General features: G+C 42.6%; 2 protein-coding genes across 3 annotated transcripts in view; one reads left to right on the top strand and one right to left on the bottom strand.

The window, feature by feature from the left end:
• Positions 1-7,135, top strand: part of FRRS1 (ferric chelate reductase 1) — a 30,576-nt gene extending 23,441 nt beyond the window's left edge. For both annotated transcript variants that reach the window (XM_063136236.1, XM_063136245.1), the window contains exons 12-16: positions 1,115-1,212; positions 2,246-2,304; positions 2,820-2,963; positions 5,528-5,589; positions 5,945-7,135. In XM_063136236.1, the coding sequence (XP_062992306.1) occupies positions 1,115-1,212; positions 2,246-2,304; positions 2,820-2,963; positions 5,528-5,589; positions 5,945-6,037 (456 nt within the window). In that variant the 3' untranslated portion in view covers positions 6,038-7,135. The remainder of the gene's footprint in view (positions 1-1,114; positions 1,213-2,245; positions 2,305-2,819; positions 2,964-5,527; positions 5,590-5,944) is intronic.
• Positions 7,136-7,201: 66 nt separating this feature from the next.
• The window catches only part of PALMD (palmdelphin), a 78,691-nt gene continuing 65,701 nt past the window's right edge, over positions 7,202-20,191 (bottom strand). Inside the window, exons 8-9 of the mRNA XM_063136259.1 lie at positions 17,347-18,453; positions 7,202-11,046 (exon numbers count right to left, since the gene is read on the bottom strand). Of these exons, the coding sequence (XP_062992329.1) occupies positions 11,003-11,046; positions 17,347-18,453 (1,151 nt within the window). The 3' untranslated portion in view covers positions 7,202-11,002. The remainder of the gene's footprint in view (positions 11,047-17,346; positions 18,454-20,191) is intronic.

Below are 20,191 nucleotides of genomic sequence, written 5' to 3'. Positions count from 1 at the left end.
CTCCGAAACAACCCACAGTTAACAAACCATGGGTTGTTTAATTGTATGAACAGGGACATTGTGAGGGTGTTTGGATGATCATGGGAGAAAAGAAGCCATTGAGGTGTCTCCCCCCACCCCTGCGTGTGTCTGTCATGTACAAAATTACCTATGCTGCAGTGCAGGTTGGCATGTCTTACACATGGCAGGGGTGACTTCATTCTCTCCCTATAATTGTTGTAAACCACCCAGAGAGCTTCGGCTGTGGGGCGGTATATAAATGTAATAAAATAAAATAAAATAAAATAAATAAATAAATAAATAAATATAATCTCTACTGAGTTGTACGGTGGAAATGAAGCCATCCTTGCTGTGCAGTGCACTGGGTTCTAACAACATGACAAACGATGCTGCAGCATGGATAATTATGTAAACAAAGGGTGCATCCATATGGCATGCATGGGGATGGGCGGGGGGAGAAACCATGATGGATTCCCATGATTGCCAAACCCAAACTGTGGGTGCATTACATTTGTGGCTTATGTTTAACTGCTATCCTCCCTAAAACCAGGAATAATGCACTCAGTCCAGACTAGTATGTGTGCATCACTGCTTGTACCCAGATAAGTGGCTCAAGACTACATAGCTGAAGGACAAACAAAGAGACCTGAGCTACATTCTTGGGAGCTGCAAAAATGTCCTTTAAAATAGAGAACTGTTAAGAAGAGCTGTTGGTTTCACCCAGTATGGAATAAGTGTTTGGGAAGTAAGATGGATCTATACTCCAACCTCCTAGCACAAGTTGGGTAGCAATGAAAGGTAGAACTTGCACTGCTTCTGGTAGTGCATTGCCCCTAACCTTCAGAAAAATCCTTCCAGCTTTCAGGAGCCTACCCCAAATGATTTCTTAACATTATCTTTGTGATTTTCTATCTTCCAATCTGTGTTTTTCACAGTACAAAAAATTACTCCCAGGCCTGGCTTTCTAAGCATGGGAAATCATCTCTTAAGACTTCATGAAGTTGAAGAGCCTATTGCAGCAAAGTAGTAACATAGATATATCGAGCTGCAGTGTGATGTGTGTATTGTGTAGAAAGAGAAGGCTATGTTATAACTGAAGCTGTCTTTTGTCTAGCAAGCAGGCTTTCATCCATTCCTTGGCTGCACGGTGATGGCACTGGCAATCTTTCAGCCCCTCATGGCAGGATTCAGACCACCTCCCCAAGCACCAAGGTACATGGTTTTTATAGAATCAAGAGCTGTACATGTTTCCTAATGACATTCTGAGGTTATTACTAGCCTGCTCAGAAGGTTTAATGCAAGGGGTGGACTACTTATGGCCCTCCAGATGATTTGGCCTACGACATCCATCAGTCCTAGCTAGCATAGTCAATGGAGAGTGATGATGGGATTTATAGGCCCAAACATCTGGAGGATGCAATCTTCCCAACCCTTGTTTTAGGGATAATGATCATATGGCTACGGGCCTAGAAAACTAGGTTTGTGCAGACCCTGAAAAAAATTCTGCAAACCCCAAACTTTCAAAAACCCCTAACACTACAGCAGCCCTAATGAAAATGCATTGGTGTGCTAAGCCCCCCACTTTTTATTATGTATTTATTGACTAATTCGTCACACATGGTTGTTTATTTTCAGCGACCACAGAGTCCCCTGGCAAGAGAGACCAAAGCTGTGGCTGCTGCTCTAGCCCAGCCAGCAGAAATCGCAAAGGCTGATGGGATACCAGCAGGAGGACTGAGGGGGGGGGAGAGGGGGGATGTGACAATCAAACACATGGGCTGAGTTCGGATGACACGCTAATCAACTGGGGTGGCGGTAATAGGAACAGAACGGGAAACAACCGTTGATTAGCGTGTCATCTGAACTCAGCCACTGTTGACTAATAGTCAACTTAGAGAGCTCCGGCTATTGGGCGGTATAGAAATGTAATAAATAAATAAATAAATAAATAGTGCTGTCTTTAACCCACACCATGGTTGATTAGAATCATGTCGTGTGGGGAGTGCCCCCTAGATAATCAACCATGGAGTTGACTATTAACCTACCATTGACTATTGTGTTGTCTGAATGCAGCCAGTTTAAATACTGAAACGAACAAGCATGACCAAAAACCAAAACCAGAATATACTTCTCTTAGGCTGTTGATAGTCCCTTCAGGAGCTCCCTGTCCCGGGTTTCTCCTCTTGCCATTTTACTACTGTGTTTGAAACTATGCATTGATTCCTATTTCCTGTTTGGGAAACAGAAGGCAAATCTTCAACTGGTTACACTGGAGCACTGGCACAACCGCTAGAATATTAGCTGGTGAGTGAATAATCCAATCTAGTCTAGTCTAAAATGTTGGATTTGTAAAATGACCAGGAATAATAGGTAATGATGGCCTTTAGTAGGGTTTTAGAAAAGCAACGTGTGAATTCATAGTCTCATGCAACCTGCATTTAGTTAAATGGGAACTTCACTCTTGTTTGCTGCTGACTTCTTTAAATTGCTCTTCGTCTAACAGGTGATGAATAAATGGAACGTATTCTATGAGTATAATCTGACCATCTCTGGGAATGTATAGATGACCATTGCTAAACATGCTCCACTGACTCTTTCAGATAAGGGCCTTTCATATGAGCAATAGGGAGGCTGATGAATGTCTTGTTTTATAGATGTGCCCAGAAAGCCTGTTCTAGTGTGGGGATCTGGTTTATGCTCTGTGTAGCAACAACCTACAGTGTAGTAGAGGACTGCTTGTTGCTAGTTAAATTCCTTCATCTACTTTTGGAATGTTTGAAGAGGATTACGCATATAAATTTGATCTTGTTCTTAACTAGTGATAACAATGTTCCTGGGAATGGACTTGCCTGCTCTCAACCTTCCAGATCCGTGGGATACCTATACAATGATGGGATTTGTAGCTTGGCATGTTGGTATCGATCTTCTCTTGGAGATACATGGCTATTGTCTCATTCGCAAAGGTACAAACAATACTACTTCAGTTTACTTTGAAAGTCATGCAGTCATGACAAGCATCGGATCTTTTGTCTCTTTGTGGTTTTTAAAGAGGTTGGATTTCTCTGTTTTAAAGACAGTTCGCGCTGGTCTTACCAGGTGCTTTTTACCAGCTGCTTTCCTCATCTTCACAATTGCTGCAAATGCTCCAGGTACACCTCTTGAGTGGGAAAATGAAATGTGGTGCACTTGATCCGTAATTTACATGATTGCAATTGTGATCAGATGTTCAGGAACAATCATATGGGGGAGGTGGCTTGAGGGCTCTATATCTAAAATTGGTCCGCCTTACACCTCCTAGTGATAGGGTATGAAGGGCAAGGAACTGCCAGTTGACCATATAATGGGCTCTGAGGCTGAGATGGTGATACGTTCCAGTCACTAGATGAATCTATGACTAAGCAGGACCAAGGCTTCCAAGACCAAACTGAATGCTCTCTCCATACTTTTCCCCCATGATATCTTTTCATTATTTCGTCATGGAAATAACAGGCCAATGAGTACTTTCAGGGACTTACATGTCTCCATGCATGAATTTGTTACTTTCCAAGTGAGGAGCCAGCTTCTCTAAGGTGAACCTTTTACTTGACACACTTCGCTAGTGTGTTATTTATTGAGCTATTTAGCAGTGTTTTTTCTCCTCATTTGCAGCCACCACTAAATAACACTTGTTTGATACTTCTCAGCTGAAAAGTACTGAATAATAGTTGGTATCAATGAGGGTCAATCACAAGAATTGCTTGTTCGAACTGTGTCCAAACATCATGCACATGAGCAAAAATCTATCTTCGATTAGAAAATTGCACTGTTGCAAGACCTTGTCCAGACCATGGCATAAGCTACCCATGGACAACATTCTGCCTGTTGTCGCTCTCCATGTGGCCTGGGTAGCCCCACCCACTTCTTCCAACTGCTCTGCTGGTCAGCCATTAGCTGGCTGGCAGGGGACAGATTGATGTTCTGGCGGTGCTATTGCAGCGGTGAAGCAGTGATTTTGATCAGGATCACTGAGTTGTGTGTATGAGGAGAGTCTTTGATTCCCATACCCTAACGATACCTGCAGGAAAGATGGCCACTTCCCTGCTGTTGTTTGCAACAGATGCAATCCCTGCAGGAAAGATCACAATTTCCAGTGGCTGTCCTTTGCAACAAATGCAAGTAAGGGCCTGAAAGTTTCCAGTTTGCTCATGTGTATTTTGAGATCAGTGCTGAAAATTGGTGCAAAAATGTCATGTCCAAAAATCTCTGAGAGGTGTAATCGCTCTTTGATGAAATGTCTTTGACAGCTATAGACACCAATCTGCTTATCTACACATTCCAAGCTGACTCTCCCCCTTCACCTCCCCCAGGACCCGGTTTTACATTCAGTACGTACATTCAGGAATCACATAAAGCAGGGGTGGGCAACTTGTGGTCCAAAACATCTAGAGGGCCATAACTCCCATCAGCCATTGCCAGTATAATTAATGGTGAGAGATCAAAGGAGATGGAGGGCCACAAAGGGCCACCTGGTTGAGGATGCATAAGCAGGTCCTCTGGGGTGAATTTCCCTACAGACTTACAACTTTTGTATGGTACAAGATTGCCTGAAACTGGCCTTCATTGTAAGGTGTCATGTACTATGATAAAGTGCATCTCATATTCCAAAACGGAGCTGCAAGGAAAGGATCCCCCCACCCTCCACTCCATTACTAAAACAGAATGCATTAATTTCACATGGTGACTTAATATCCAAAGCATGAGTGGCTGTTTTAAGGTTGTGTATTGTTGGATGAAGCTCAGTGGCTATGATCCAAAGCAGATATATTTAAGTCAGGGAGTGGGCAACTTGTGATCCTCCAGATACTTTGGCCTACAACTTCCATCAGCTCTAGCCAGCTTAGTCAGTTGTGACATCTTGGGAGTTGTAGGCCAAAACATCTGGAAAGCCTCAAGTCACTACCACTGGCTTAAATAGATTTAATAGATTTTAAATAGATTTATGGTATTGAAGAATGGTATAAAGAAGTGTGGGATATTGCTATAAATGATAAATTGACATGTAATATTAAAATGAAAAGAGGCATAGTAAAAATGAACGATTTTGAGGGTATATGGAAAAAGTTCCTAGAGTTTGTGTTCTTTAAAGGAAGTGGGAAACCACCAACAGATGAAACTATGAGTTTTTGGAAACAGGAATGAGATCCCGTGGTGGGGGGAGCACTGTTATGTTTAGTACAAATATGTTTAATAGGTTAAATTTGAATATACGATATTAAGGCAATTTTATGTATATGTATTAAGTGATTTTATTTGTTGTTTTTGTGTTTGTTGTATATTGTTTAATAATAAAAATTTAATAAAAATAATAATAATAATAATAATAATAATAATAATAATAATAAAAAAAATAGATTTAACACCGTTTCTATTGTCCAGTGTCTTATCAGGTGACACATGCCTTTTTAAAGCTAATCTGGTCAATGGCCATTAAGAAAATGTTTGTGTATATCCCCTTGAATATAGCTCTAATGATACTTCTGTGTTGCAGTTGAAGTGTTGGAAGACGACAGGGTACAGATTTTGCAGTCTGTTACTACTGCAGAGGCACAGGTGAGCATAATGTGTGCATTAGAGAGAGATTATGCTTCCCCCCACCCCCCTGAACATGGAATAGCCTTCCAAGAATGATACCATTATCAGGGTGCAAGGCTAGCACATTTTGAATGCTCTTAGTCTTTGTAAAGAGGAAGCATATTGGGATCTAATATTCTTCTTCACCATTCATCTTGCTTTCCCACTCAAACCTTGCTTCTTTTTGCATTGGGTAGCATTTTGAAGACTGTCTCCACTTACCTCTTACTAGAGCATTACAGTCCAGAGGATTGGTAGGCATGCCTTTTCGGAAAAGCCTGGGTATTTTTGCCAGCAGGCCCGGTCCCTCACATTTTCTTTTCCTTCTTTCCAGGGTCATACGTTTAAAAAGACGGTGCTATTCCTCTACATTTGTGGCAACATAGCATTTCTCATCACTTTCCTGACAGCAATTGTACAAATATGACTCTGAAGAAGACTTTAATATCCTGAAGAGCTTGTAATGGGATTATTTGGGGACACATGGCTCACTGAAGATCACAACAAAAAGAAATGAATGAATGAAATTGAGGATTTAAGAAATCATATGAGAATATTGTTCTCACCACACAACCACTGAAGAGGAGGAGAATTAGACATTTTTGGCAGTGTTGTTCTAATCAGGATTGGGCCCTGTCATGATCTCCACTATGACTGAACACCTCATTTCAGTTTTGTCCATTTGTATCCTCTAGCTTGACCAGTCACAAGAAGGCTGATCGGAGAGTATTTTGCTTTGGACAAGTTGGCTCTTCTTCCAGTTGAGGGTTTAAGGCACTAGGTTTTGAGGAGCTTTTGTTTAATCGATAGTGATTAAGCAGTTAAACTTGGAATCAAATGACTTGTCAACTTTAAAGGTGAGAGGGCTCAGCACCAATGGAGGCTAAATAGGTGTCTAATATCAGCTTGTACCGTCTCGGTCCCTTAGCATTCCAAGAGTGGAGTTTTTTTAAACATTGTTGCTTCTTCAAAACTCTCTCTTCAAAAGATAATGACTAGTTACTGTGCCCAGTTGTGCCCCAAAAGCTCTCTAGATCTAGTGTCAACCTATTTATTTAATGAATTATTTGCTGATATTTTTTGTATATATATGTAGGGTGATATCCAAGTGTGTTTATCTACTGACAGAATGGGGTCTGCCACGGGAGTGGTTCCCCCTTCCCCTGAAGTCCTTTGTGCCCCCCAAATCTGTGCTGGATGATTGGGGGGGGGGGGTCACTCCGGTGCTGGAAGGACAGGAAAGGACCATTGTGTGAGCAGAAGTCTACTTGTACAGTGTTGGATATAGGAAGAAAACAACTCCTACTAACTTGCTGTCTCTCTAGTTTGCTTTTGCCATGCATTGGGTTTCAGGTCTCCTGTCCTTGATAAAAGTTCCCAATAGATATTGATCCTTTAATGACTTTCCCAGCTTGCCACACTCATAAAGAACAAAGTGCAAGACCACTAACATAGTGGTTTTATAATTGTGCATTACATTCCAGTGCTTAATATTTTTTATCCTATTATGAAAGTATGAATTGTTTAAATTAAAACACTTGTGTATTGTATGGATTTTTTTTTGAAAGGGTCTTTTTCCTTTTTATATGGCCTTTTAAAATGGCAGACAGACATCTCAAACAGAACAATAGTTTGAGAACTTGGGTATGCATCCAAAGTGTTTTGCTGATCAATTATGGTGAGTACACAACATGAAAGGTTATTCTCGAATTTCCATGACTCAACATTTACATGTAGTTACTCTGATTTGTCCAGTGGTAAGTGTCCCTCCAGATGTTTTGCACTAAAGAAAGTGGCATCCACATAATGCAGAGCCAGTGTTTGTTGGGGATATATGGAATCTGGGATAGGAGGAATTTAGAAAAAGGGATCTCATATAAGATTAGTTTAGGATTGGATGCCATCAAACTTGGAGGCTTCTGATCATCCAGTGCAGGACAGGAAGAGATTTTCACCTCCTTGTCCTCCGTTCCTGCATTTTTCATGAGGTGGGTTTTTTTGTGATAGCACTTTGGAAGGGGAGGGAAGGAGGCTGGAAACTCCTCAAGATAGCTTGTATCCTGGCCTCTACGGTCTCTTCCCCTTTCACTGAAACACCTCCTTTCCCTCCTCTTTGAAGTTGCTTTTCTGACCTTGGAGGTAAGCCAGCAAAGTTCTTTCCATGCCGGCTATGAGGGGCAGATCTCCGACTCCCCATTCTGAGATTGGAGTGCTGTCTCCGAACACCCGAGTGGGGAATCCCCAGTGCCGTATGCCCCCTCAGAAAATGTCTAGGGTCCACAGTATCGCTCCTTTAGCCATTTTGGAGTTCTGCTGGCTCCTGTGTGAGAGCTAGGTGAAGAAGTGATGGCTATAAATAGTTTTTGATAATATGCAGAAACAGCATCCTCCGGCAAAAGGTAAGCAGTATTGCACAAGCCTTGATAATATTTCAATGGCTGCAATATTGGCCCTGTTCAGAAGACGCCTTAAACCATGGCTTGAACTATGGTGAATGAGGCTTTTTGCCTTATTCGCTGAGGTTTAAGGTGTCTTCTGAACAGGGCCTTTGTGTATATGCAGTGTAGCCTTTGTGAGGATGCCCATGAAATACTTCAGAAAAAAGGTAGAAAATGCTACTGATAGGCTTTAGCTCTGGCAAGGGTCACCATGAACTGATAGCTTCCTGCCACAGCTGAAAATAATGGTTTTGACCTTCTCTTCTCCACCTCTGCCCCTTCCTATGCTCCGTTCTAATGGAGTAGGGGAAAGAAATTCAGAATCTGGCTTCTAGTTTTTAACGGGTTTTGGCTATTGTAAAACCCTTGAGCTGTTAAGTCAGGGAGGGCCTGGTTGAACATGGAAATCTCACAGAGAGCTTGGAAGTGCACTCAAATGAATCATCCTAGAGATCTTGAATCTTAAGGCCAAAATCCACTGAACAGTTAGAATGGCAAACAGACGTTCTGGAATGGAAATTCCTTCCCTCTTCCCTGCCCACCAATCCAATATATTTGCCATGGATATATTTCTAGACAGGTGACTTAAAAGTGGAAAACACTCAACCCGTGTGAATGCACTCGTAACAATGAATGGTGTGCCCTAAAACGCCTTCTGTCTTTAATAAGGAAATAAATCCACAAGGTGTATTGCTGATACATCCCAGAAGACTAAGCTGCCCATCGAATCTATTTTCCCAGTTATTTGTCATATCTTTCATTCATAGAGAAAGTCCAGTGTTGCCATCGTTAGCATATAAAATGCCTGGATGCACAGCTGAGTGCCGGGCCTGGCACTTCTACCATTGAGACACTGTGTGGTGCTCTTGCTCAGGTTTAATAGCAAATAAGTTTAACAGTTGCCAGCTTGAAGAAATGAAACAACCCACATGAGTCTAAACTTCCCAGGACAAATAGAAATTATGCTTTAAAAGCACAATGCCTTAACTAAAACAACAATAAAACCAAACACCCTAAAAGTAGTATATATTTTTTTGTACTTGTACTTCATGAGTACGAAATAGGCTGTCTACAAATGCTCAGGCTTAACTAAACTAAAAGTCTCATACATCCTGCTGCTGTGCATTTTGCCCTCTTCTCTGTTTTCTGGACCAGACTGAGATCTGTAGCAGACAGTTATGACCAGTTTTTCATTTGAGTCCAGAAATTTAACTCCAGCCAGTCCAGGTACTGGAGTGCAATTAACAATAGTAATTTTAAAATCTTTTTCTAAAAAGCTGGGCCTTGCAAATTTTCTACCAATCAAAAAATGAAGTTTATCAGAGCATTGGAGGATGAGGAAACCACAAGGATAGGAGAAGGAATTCCTTTTTGAACTTGGAAATGGTTAAAACTTGAAATGATAACTGAAACTGAAACAGGCAGAAGATGGTGGAAAAGAAACAGGCAGGCAGGGTAAAGTTATTTTCCTCCCTCTACGGGACTTACCCATTAAATGGTTTTTTAAGATGGTGTGTTCCCCGATTCTGGAATGGGTTGGGGCTGACATAATCTAGGGGGGGATCTACACTACTGCTTTTAAAGCGCTTTAAAGCACTTTGAAAACGTTTTGAAACCTGTATATGCAGTGTGTCCTGGGCCCCAACAGTTGTCAAAACTGTTATAAAGCGCTTTAAAGTGCTTTAAAGCAGTAGTGTAGATCCCCCTAGGATTACTGTTGTGGGGTTTAAGTTCACTTTTAGTGATGCTTGTCCAAGAGGCTACAGCAAGATGGTATTAGCAAAGAGAAGAAGTGGAGCCTTCCACCTTCTGTGCATTATTCATACGCACGTTGCCTTGGGTTTCAGACTTTGAACACACACCTGGGCAGGTGCTCTACAGCACTCTAAAACCTGTGTGTTTTTCACTTTTTTGGGAACTAATGTGAAGACAAGACCACTACAGTGGGCCATAGCCTTAAAATTACCCATCTCCCCATGCTGCTGACAATGGCCTGGTTCAGAAGACATATTAAACCACGCCTTTTAACCATGGTTAAATGGCTTAAAGCTGTGTTTTAAAGTGTCTTCTGAACGAGGCTAATGTGGCCAGGTTAGCTTGTGCATTGGGTGTGTGTGTGTGTGTTTTGTAACTGGCGGACAGATTCTGTTCCTGTCTTTTCACATCTGGTAATGAGGAACAAGGAGAAAGGGTGGGGTTTTCTGTCTAGCACCTGTATAGGGTGAAGACAGAAAATCTAAAGGAAAAGCTGTAAAGTGCAGCCATGTAGGATCAAGTAAGGAAGAAGGTGAACTATTCTGACAGATTATACTTTACACTGCCTTCAGACTGCCTGGCAGTTGCCAGGTGCTTCCTTAAGCTCAAGGAGAAAAATACATACATTTTTAGGTAGTGGGAAACAACAACCAAAATAGCATATGCAGGCATGACCTGTGATGGGTAGGCTCTGGTAGTGGTAAATATCATAATATGCTCCAGTCCGCAGCAGGCCAAGTAAGCAGCTTATGGGAATGTAAGAATTAGAACCTCTAACCAAAAACAGGCTTAGAAAGATTGGAAGACTTGTTCTTGCATTCTTCCTCTTCCATTCCTGTGGGTCAGGTTTAGAGAATGAGCTGATCAATGAGACTGATAATGCTCATTCAATAAAACTTGCTGGATGTTGTCCTGTTCAAGATACTGGTTCTTAGGGTCCTATGACACATCATAACACTGAGGAATTTCTAATTAATGCTGCCAGTAATTCCTGAAGGGATTCAATTTTAAATTAGAGTAAATATCTGGAGGGGCAAATTTTGTGACTCACTGTTGTCCATTCATTTCCATGTAAAGTGCCATTATTCCTATGTATTTATATTTGAATACGCAGAAACCACCCAGGTCCAAAACATAGAAAATTCTTCTTTTCCATCATATCACACTGCCAGATACTTAGTATTATACCATTGCAGCTGTTAAATCACTTTCTTCCCCAGTTTTGCCATTCTCATTCTCAGAGCTGTGAAATAAAAAACAAACACCACAATGAACATGAAGAATGTTATCCTACAACTGATATTAAATGTGTGTGTGTGTGTGTGTGTGTGTGTGTGTGTGTGTGTGTGAGAGAGAGAGAGAGAGAGAGAGAGAGAGAGACTTGCCTCGCCTCACACAGTTAGTCCCAGAGAGAGGATTATTTTATTAGTGTTAAAAGTCAGAAGTTATTAATATACATTGAGATTATAACACAGACCACAGACAAAGGAAGAATAGGGGCTAAATTGCAACTTTTTTGCTCAGGTGGTATAGTGAAAAATTGGATCTGTGCTTTAACTCACTGAGAGAACAATCCTGGAGAGCGTCCCAGGGAACATAGGAGTGTTCGGAGTCTTCCTACCGAGGCCGTAGATAATGCCATGATCTCAAGCAATCTCTTCTCTGCAAGAAGAGGACGTTCCAATAGCCCACCCCCTCCCAGTTGCCATGGAAAGGATGCCATGCCAAGGTCGTAAATGTAGCCTCAGAGGGAGAAGAAAGGGGACGTTCAGGTGGGCTGGCAGAAGGGAGACCAGGCTATGAGAAATCCTATGGCCTCTCTGGCCCTGGCCCAGCCCCCCAGCAGCTCTCCATCTCCAGATGGGCTCAGAGGCTTATCTAGAGAAAAAAATGCATAAAAGTAGGATGGAGAGGTGAGCATCGGCTTCGATGCTCTTCCTGTTCTATTGGCTGCAGCCCGGCAGGCCAGTGGATACTCAGAAGTCTCTGAGATCAGAGGTTTTGCTCCAAGGGAATTGTTTATTGATGGTAAACAATTTGCATTCTAATTTGTAAGTCTAGCATGCTGTCCAGTATATCAGAGTAGACAGGCTTGTGGAAACTTAATTTGTTTTTTTGACTAAACCAACCAGACCATGGGAGGAGTCATGGCTAACTGGCAGAGCACCTGCTTTGCATGCTGAAAAGGTTCAATCCCTGGCATCTGAAGGTAGAGCTGGAAAAATTCCTTCCTGAAACCCTGGAGAGCTGCTGCCAGTCAGTGTTGACAATCCTGGGCTAGATGGACCCATGGTCTGAGTCTTGTGTAAGGCAGTTCTGTGTATCCCTATAATAGCCAGCATATAGTGCTGCAACTGCAGGAGATGTAGGAGGTCAAGCTGCTGTTTCAGGCTGGGGTTTTATTTATTTATTTATTTATTATTGCATTTATAACCCGCCTTTTTTTCCTCCAAGGAACCCAAGGCGGTGTACATAATCCTCCTCCTCTCCTGTGAGGTAGGCTGGGCTGAGAGTCTGTGACTGGCCCAAAGTCACCCAGTGAGCTCCCATGGCCGAGTGGGGACTAGAACCCGGATCTCCCGACTCCCAGTCCGACACTTTAGCCACTACGCCACACTGGTGTTTTGTTTTGTTTTTTAGTCTGCTAATTGTTTGTGCATCTTTGCAGCTGTGCAGGAACACTGGTTTAGAAATAAATTGTGAGGGTGAAAAATAGCCTCAAATCCCCCCCCCCCTGCCAATTTCTTGCCTGCAAATTCCATCAAAATCTGCACAAGGAAAAAGAACACAAGAGCACAAACAGCATGGGAGGAAGAAGAGGAAGTAGGAGAGGGGAGAGAGAAAGGAAAAGTTGCAAAGCAGGTTCTACAGCTTTAAAGCCTCTCCCACTGGTAAGGGTAGCAACACTGCTAAACTGGAACACACATGACCTGGTGGTGTGTGGGAACTGCAATCATAAAAGATGGATGGAGAGATACCTTCAGGACTACGGGAAGTTGTCCTAATGCTAGTTTAAAATGCTAGCTTAGTTTGACCCCTGGACTAATGTGCAGATCAGAACTTGGTTTTCTACTGTTTTTGCACTGTTCTGATGCAGTTCTTGTTTTATGTTTATGAACATTCATGTAGAAACATGTATTTTGATAGAAAATCCCTTTTCACATGCAAATTCAATCCCTGTGCGGATTTTATACAGGGTGGAGGGTTTTTTCTTTTTGCAATTTGCTGTGAGAACAGGCCAGAAAGAACAGGTCAGAGGTTCTAAAAGCCTAAGATAGAAAGAGAATCTTTTTGTTCCTGCTGTTAAAATGGTAGCCACACTGCTGCTGATGCTGAGCAGGTGTGATCTGAGAAGATGCACAGACTGCCTTGCTGGACTACACAGTAAGATGTATATTTGCCTTCCCCCAATATGGTGTCCTCCAGATGTATTTGATGAAAACTCTTATCCAAACATGTCTGGTTGGGGGATGTTGGGAACTGTAGTTCCAACACATTTGGAGAACACCAGGTTGGGGAAGGCTGATGTAGAAGGAGACTTCCTTTTCAGTCTGGCCACTTGGCACTTGTGCCTACCTTGTTATTTGGAACAAAATTTATTCCTACATGCACATTGGGTCAGAGGCCACCCTAGATTTCTCTGCATTCCTTAGAACGTTTGGGCTCCTTCCTCCTACAGTGCAAAGGTATCAAGGAATACTTTGCACAGACCATGATTGTACCTTCTCCAAATGTGGGAGAGTTGGCACTGATTTTAGTGGCTGAAGTAGGATGAGTTTTGTCAAAAGAATTCCAAGAAAAAAAAGCTCTGTTCCCTTCACAAACAGTCCTTTGTGTGTTGCTACCTTGTCTACAACGGGCCTTCCTGGCATTGTTTCCTCTTTAGGGTAAGCAGGATAATTATGAGATTGTTTTGGAAAATTGCTCATTTCCTAGCATTCTCTGAGTATTCAGTATGTGTTTGGGCACAGTAACAATGCATGGGAAAGAGTATAGAGGAGCGGACCAAAGCAAAGGCAAGTATTAACAGAGAACCGTCTGCAGCTAGTTAACCTAAATTCATTTCAGTTCTGTTGCCTTGGTACAGAGTAGTGTGGTGTAGCTTCTATAGCATTTAGTAGCGTGGTGTAGCTTCTATAGCATTTAGGTTGCACCACTTATTAAATCAACCAGCAAAGCTTTCAAAAGATTCCTAATGGAGAGAGCTCACCAGCTCGAAAGAAAGAAAGAAAATCAGTACAAGATAGAACCTTTGAATAATGTATAGGAAAGGACAGAGTGGAGACTCAATTGAAAATACTACCCTGATTTAGATTCTTCCCTCTAATCTCTGACAAATGGTGGGGTGGAGAGGGACTCTGTTATGTAGTCAAGAAAATGCATGTTCCGCAGCTGCTCACGAACACCTCCACCTATTATTCCTTCACAGATTCCAGGGTTGAGGCCTGGCACTGAAAGCAGAAGTTGGATGTGAGCCTGGGCACAAACCTAAGTCTTCATTGTTTTGTACCCACTTGAAAATCCATATGGATTACAAGATGTTTTGTTGCCTGAAGCAGAACAGCAAATGACAGAGCTGGCTCTACCATGAGGCAGGGTGAGGCAGTCACCTCGGGTGGCAGATGCTGAAAGGCAGCAGCAAGGTGTTCAAGGAGATAACCCTGTGGATTGCAGCCTACTCTGCACCCTCTTAGTAAGCCTGCTGTCTTCAAGTGCAGTGGAGAACATTGCCCCATCATTAGTGTGGAAGACAGATTCATCTGCCAGTCCAGGCAGCTTCTGTCCACGGAATGGGAGGGGCGCCATCTTGTCCTTCGCCTCAGACAGCAAAATGTCTTGGACCAGCCCTGGCAATTGTGTTTCCACACTGCACTGCACTGCACTATTTCCTGCCAGATGAAAAAGAGCTATTAACGAAGTGGAGGATATAAATCGTATCCTTTGGGATGGGAGGGTTGCCAGGGCCAGGCTCTCTAACTTGCAAACTGATGTTATTCCTTTACAATGCCCAGGTGAAGTTGGAGAGGGAGAGGCAGCAGCAGCTTCTCTTGAAATGTTTGTTCTGCTGCCTCCCCAGTTTTTAGCAAATGCAACTCCAGCTGTGCTTCATGACAGGGTAGTAGATGAAAAGGGCACAAAGACAAAATGGGCAGGATAGGCCGTTTCCCATTTTATCAGGGAAATGAAAGGTGCCAAGCTGTAGAGCAGTTTTCCTGACCTAATGTCCTCCAGATGAGTTGGACTACAAGTCTTACCATCCTAGTCAGCAGGGACACTGCTCATGCTGATTGGGAACAATGGGTGTTGCAGTATTTTATTTATTTACTGCATTTCTATACTGCCCAATAGCTGAAGCTCTCTGAGCAATTCACAAAAACACATCTGGAGGGCACCAGGTTGGGGAGGCTGATTTAGATTCAAATCTAGCAGTCCTACTGGTCACGAGCATCCCAAAAAGGTTTAGTGACAACAGCTTTCAATTTGCTTAGCTGGTCCTATCAATCTAACCTTTGTTGCAGCTGAAGGTAAATACAGCATCAAACCTACATTTCTATTCCCCCTATTCTGTACTACAGTAAAGGTGCCATTCATTCCCTCTAGCAAAGTATGTGCAAAGCTCCTTTTCAAGTGTCTATTACATTGTTAAAATGGATGTGGGAGCAGATGCAGTGGTGCTCCTGGAAGGTCAGAATTGGACCCAGGCTCCCCAGTTGGGTGACTGATTCAGCTGGGATGGGGGAGGAAATTTCCCAAGACTCTCCAGGAGTCAGCGAAGGACCTTCCCAGGGGCCTATCGAGCAGGAGAGCCAGGTTCAGAGACTGTTTCCCCACCACCACCTGCTGTGGGAACCCAGCCTCTGTCGGAGGGGGAGAGAGCATAGGAATTGACACGTGCCAGAACCCACCGCCAAGTTAAGCGGACGGAGGTGGGAGGTATTCCGCCAGATTGGCTGCCCATCAGAGGTTGAGTTGGGAGGATCCTCCCTGCAGGGAGGAGCACAGAAAAAGATGGTTGAACATGGTGGGATACCCGTCCATTAGTTGAAAGGCCTTAGTTGACTAAGGAATTAGTCAACTCCTTCAACAAAAGGAGTTACAATACATATGCAGGCCTACTTAAATTTAAAGACCATTTGAATTAAACCCTTCTGATGCCCTGATGCTAAATCCATGTGTGTCTAAGTAGGCCTTATTGATATTCATTAATGAAACTTATTTCCAAGCAAGCATATGTAGGATCACAGGATTATTCCAAAACAAAGTCAATAGAAGTAAACTGTTTTAAATTCAAAGGATCAGGATTCAACTGTTTGGGGATCTGGATGATCAGTTGTGGTCCACATTGGAATCTGCATTTACATTGCAATCTGCATTTACCCAATAGAGCTACTACCAGCTCTTTGCGTAAATATGAGCTACTAAGCAATTTGGATTAAGGTTATTGTGTTCTACAAAGTGTTTAGAATACAAAAGGTTTATAGTGAGAAGCAGAGTGAAAGATTTCATGCAAACTTATTAGAAAATGTAAGACAGTTTTATTCAAGGTAGAAGGACAGACAGCTTGTGGTTAATGTACAGACAAAATAATTTGATTTTAGCCACATTTACTATTAAAAAAAATCAAATAAAGCAGGCCAAGAAAAGATATCAAAACTTGCATAAAGATATTTCCAGTGAATTGGACACGTTTGGTCAAGGTTAAAGGAAAAACAGACCTGTTTAACCGGTCTTTCTATGTTAAGGTGCAAGGTAAGTTATAAAGTACAAAGTCAGAGGCATAATTGAGCTCCAAAAATGGATATCCATGTAACAGGAAGAAATGTTATTTACCACTAAAATGCATCTGAACCCATTTTTCTTGCATGTCGTAGGAACAAAGAGATAGTTTTTAAATCATTGTTTTCAAGACGTGCTCAAATTAGGTCCATATCTCGTTTTTACCATCACTACCACCCTCATCTGATGTCAGGAACCTTTTTTAACAAGTCTTTGAGCACTTAGGTCCTTCAAAGTACTATGGCTGCTAGATAGCACATGATTAAAGATTACGTGAAACAATTAGAATATAAAAGACAAAGAGAAAACGGTCTAGATATTGTGAATTAGTCAGACTTAGAGCTTTTCTACATGAGGCTATTAATCTGCTGTATCTGCTTTTGGTTTAGTCTCAGAATGGAGCTCCAAGCTCCACAGAAGAGCTTTTCCTTTCCTGCTTTCCCACTGCATAGCCTTTAGGTGGCAGTCTCATTGAATAATACAATTACACAGGTAGGAAAATATATTTTATTTTGCTTTTGCAAATAATGCTCCATTTTCCTGGCTCTAAAATAAACCATGAAACTTTTCTTAAAAAAGAAATGAAACTGGAGGGTCACAACATTGTCTAAAGAACCCATAAACAATTGTGAGTTAGGAGTGATGAATGCAGAATAAACACCTCTTGTAGAAATGCTCTTAAGGTGAAGGAACAAGAATAGGAAAGAGGAGTAACCAGTCTGTTACATGAGAGCACAACAGTGTCGTGACTTGCCTGTTTTTTTACCTGTTAAGGAGGGATCTTCAGTTCCATCACCTGCTAATTGGCCATCAACTTGACCATTGTGGGTAGAACAGCTCAAACTTTCTTCTTGTTCCTTGAGTGATATGGAATTTTTGTAAGGTGACTTGTTCACATTGTCACCAGTAGTTTTGGTGGAATTTGTCTGTGGAATTGCACCTGTTTGGTTGGATGGCTGGTAGACCTGGCTATAAGGTCCCACCGGATGATACAAAGCTGTCGCAGTTTTCCTGTCCTCTTCTTCACCATCATCATCATCATCATCATCGATGACAACAAGTTCTGCATGGATAATCCCATCATATCCGCAGACGGTTTTATTGAGTTCTTCATCATCCACATGCTGGTATCCCATGAAAATCATTGTAACAGGCTCCGTATCATCCACATAACATGGCACAGCCTGGACCACACTATAACTAGAATCTTCATCGCTTTTTAGCGATGCAGAAGGCTTTTCATTAGTATTTACAGAGTTTCTGAATTTTATATCTTTTTGGCTCTCTCTGCCCGTTTGATATGGATCAACAGCCTCTTGGATAACTTCTCTTTGAACATTAGGTGCCATCTTGTTTTGGGGGCTAATCTGCTGAGACCTCCCTGTCTGAAGAACCGGAGAGTGAGAATTCTGCTGACAGCCCTTTGAAAGACCTTCTAGACCATTTGCTTCCATTTGTTGCTGTTTGTCTTTGTTATAGACAGGTTCATTATAAAAATAGTCAAATCTGTTAATCTTATGTTGAATAGCACCCTTTTCACCATTTGGTCGCTGGGCTAACTTATCCTGCTGCGGAGTTGTGGGTCTGCAAAATTGGTTTGCATATACTGGCTCATGATATTCAGTGGGAGATTTGGATTGCTTTTCAGTCGCTTGTCTTAACAGATCCTCCACTTCAACAGGTGCAAGATCGTCCACTCCGTTGTTTTTTACGCTTCCATTGGCACACACTGCATAGACAGACTTTCGCCCATCATCATATACTTTTACTCCTGCACCCTTAAAGTCATCAGACGGAAGCGGTATTGTTGACAAAACTGTGCTTTCCCCAGTCTTTATGTCTTTTTCAACTTTAATTTCCATAGCGAACAGGGCTGCATTGGAAGGAACAAAATCTTTTTAAAAGATGATTCACACAATTACTAAATATACATCTAAGAACTTACACAGGCTTGTGTTTTATTAGAACATGGAGCACCAGCAACTTCTTGGAAAGTTGCTGATGCATTATTCGATGCAGGGGTGCAGAATTCTCCCTCCTCCACAGCTTCCCCCCCCCTTTACTTAAAATCCCTCCTTCCAATCGTTTTTCAGCTGGCTGTAGGCAGTTTGGTGGCAGAAAACTGAAGGCAGGGGAAGAAATGACCTCATCCTTCCTACCTGCTCCTTCCAGTTTAAATCAACCTAACCCCACTTTATATAAGTGTGGCACAAACCCATGTTTTAACAGATAGCTCCTATGATCGTTGCAATCACAGATGGTTGGACAGTCATCAACTATATTATGATTTACCGGCATGGCACACTGCTACTCGGGAGCACAGAAGTCCATGCAGAATACAGGGAGCCTTCCCTTCCCATCCCCCACATAGGGCATTTCTACTTGAGGCCTTTATCCCACATCTTTACCGGGGCTTCTGTTTCCGGATTATTTGTGGGATTAAGGTTGTCTCCTTTACAAGTGCTTTTTTCTGGGGTTTTTCTTTTTCTGCCTTTCTGTTAAACAGCCACCAGATGATGCTGTGGTATGGTGGAACTGTGCAATTACATGTTATAAATGTAATACCATTCAAGAAAATACTGCACTTTACTTGATCTAAAAAAAAACATGATAATGGTTGCCAAGTTCAGGAGAGGCCTTGGAGAAGGAGGATGTCGTGTAAAGGCCCTGCAACTCCCACGAGTGAGGAAACATGAGCACACAATAAAAGCCTCATGTATAAAGGCTCATAGACTTACCCCTTTCTTTGCCTTGCTACTGGAGAAGGCAATCCAGGCAGCCTTGACCACACTGCTCTGCTGCAAAAATCTTAGTGTAGTGCAATGGTGGCTGTTACCCACTGTCATTTAAAGCAGGGGTGGGGAACCTGTGGTCCACCAGAAGCTAGATGCAAACTCCAGGCCAAGGATCAAGGATTATGCGAGTTGTAGTCCAACAACATCTGTAGAGTTACAGGTTCTCCACTGCTGATTTAATTCCAGGCTTATTGTGGTGGTGGGGAGGGCAGGGGGAGAGACCACACTATAGGGTTGTGTTACCAATGGTAGAGCACATGCTTTGCATGCAGAAGGTCCCAGGTTCAGTCTTTGACAATTCCAGGTAGGGCTAGAAAGGACTCCAGCTACTGCCAGCCAGTGTGGACTAGGGGTGGGCAACCTCTTTTGGTTGAAGGGCCGCATTGGTAGTTGTGGAACCCTCTGAGGACTGCACAGGGGGGTGGGACTAGTGATGGGCAAGGCCTGGATTGACTGATCCCTCCTCTTTTCTAAGTTGGTATAAGGCAAATGGCCTGGTTCAGACAACACACTAAACCATGCTGCTTAACCATTTTGTGGTTAAACAGCATGGTTTAGCGTGTTGTCTGAACCAGGCCTATGTCTGTGTTCTTATGAAATGTTGTGTGGGTGTGTATAGACACACCTAGGACACGTCTACACCAGGGGATGGGGAGGATCTCGCAATATGCTGATCGAGAGATCCCCCCCTCAGTCCACATGTACCATGCGACATCCCGGGCATTGCACCCATCATGGCGGCCATTTTTTCCCCGACAGAAGAGCTGGAGCGCACGAGTGCTCCAGCAAAAATTACAAGGTCAAAACAAAACTGAC

Source organism: Elgaria multicarinata, chromosome 1 (genome assembly GCF_023053635.1).
Source record: "Elgaria multicarinata webbii isolate HBS135686 ecotype San Diego chromosome 1, rElgMul1.1.pri, whole genome shotgun sequence".
Taxonomy (NCBI): Eukaryota; Metazoa; Chordata; class Lepidosauria; order Squamata; family Anguidae; genus Elgaria; species Elgaria multicarinata.
Note: the sequence above shows the minus strand (reverse complement) of the source record. Positions and strands in the feature narration are given on the sequence as shown.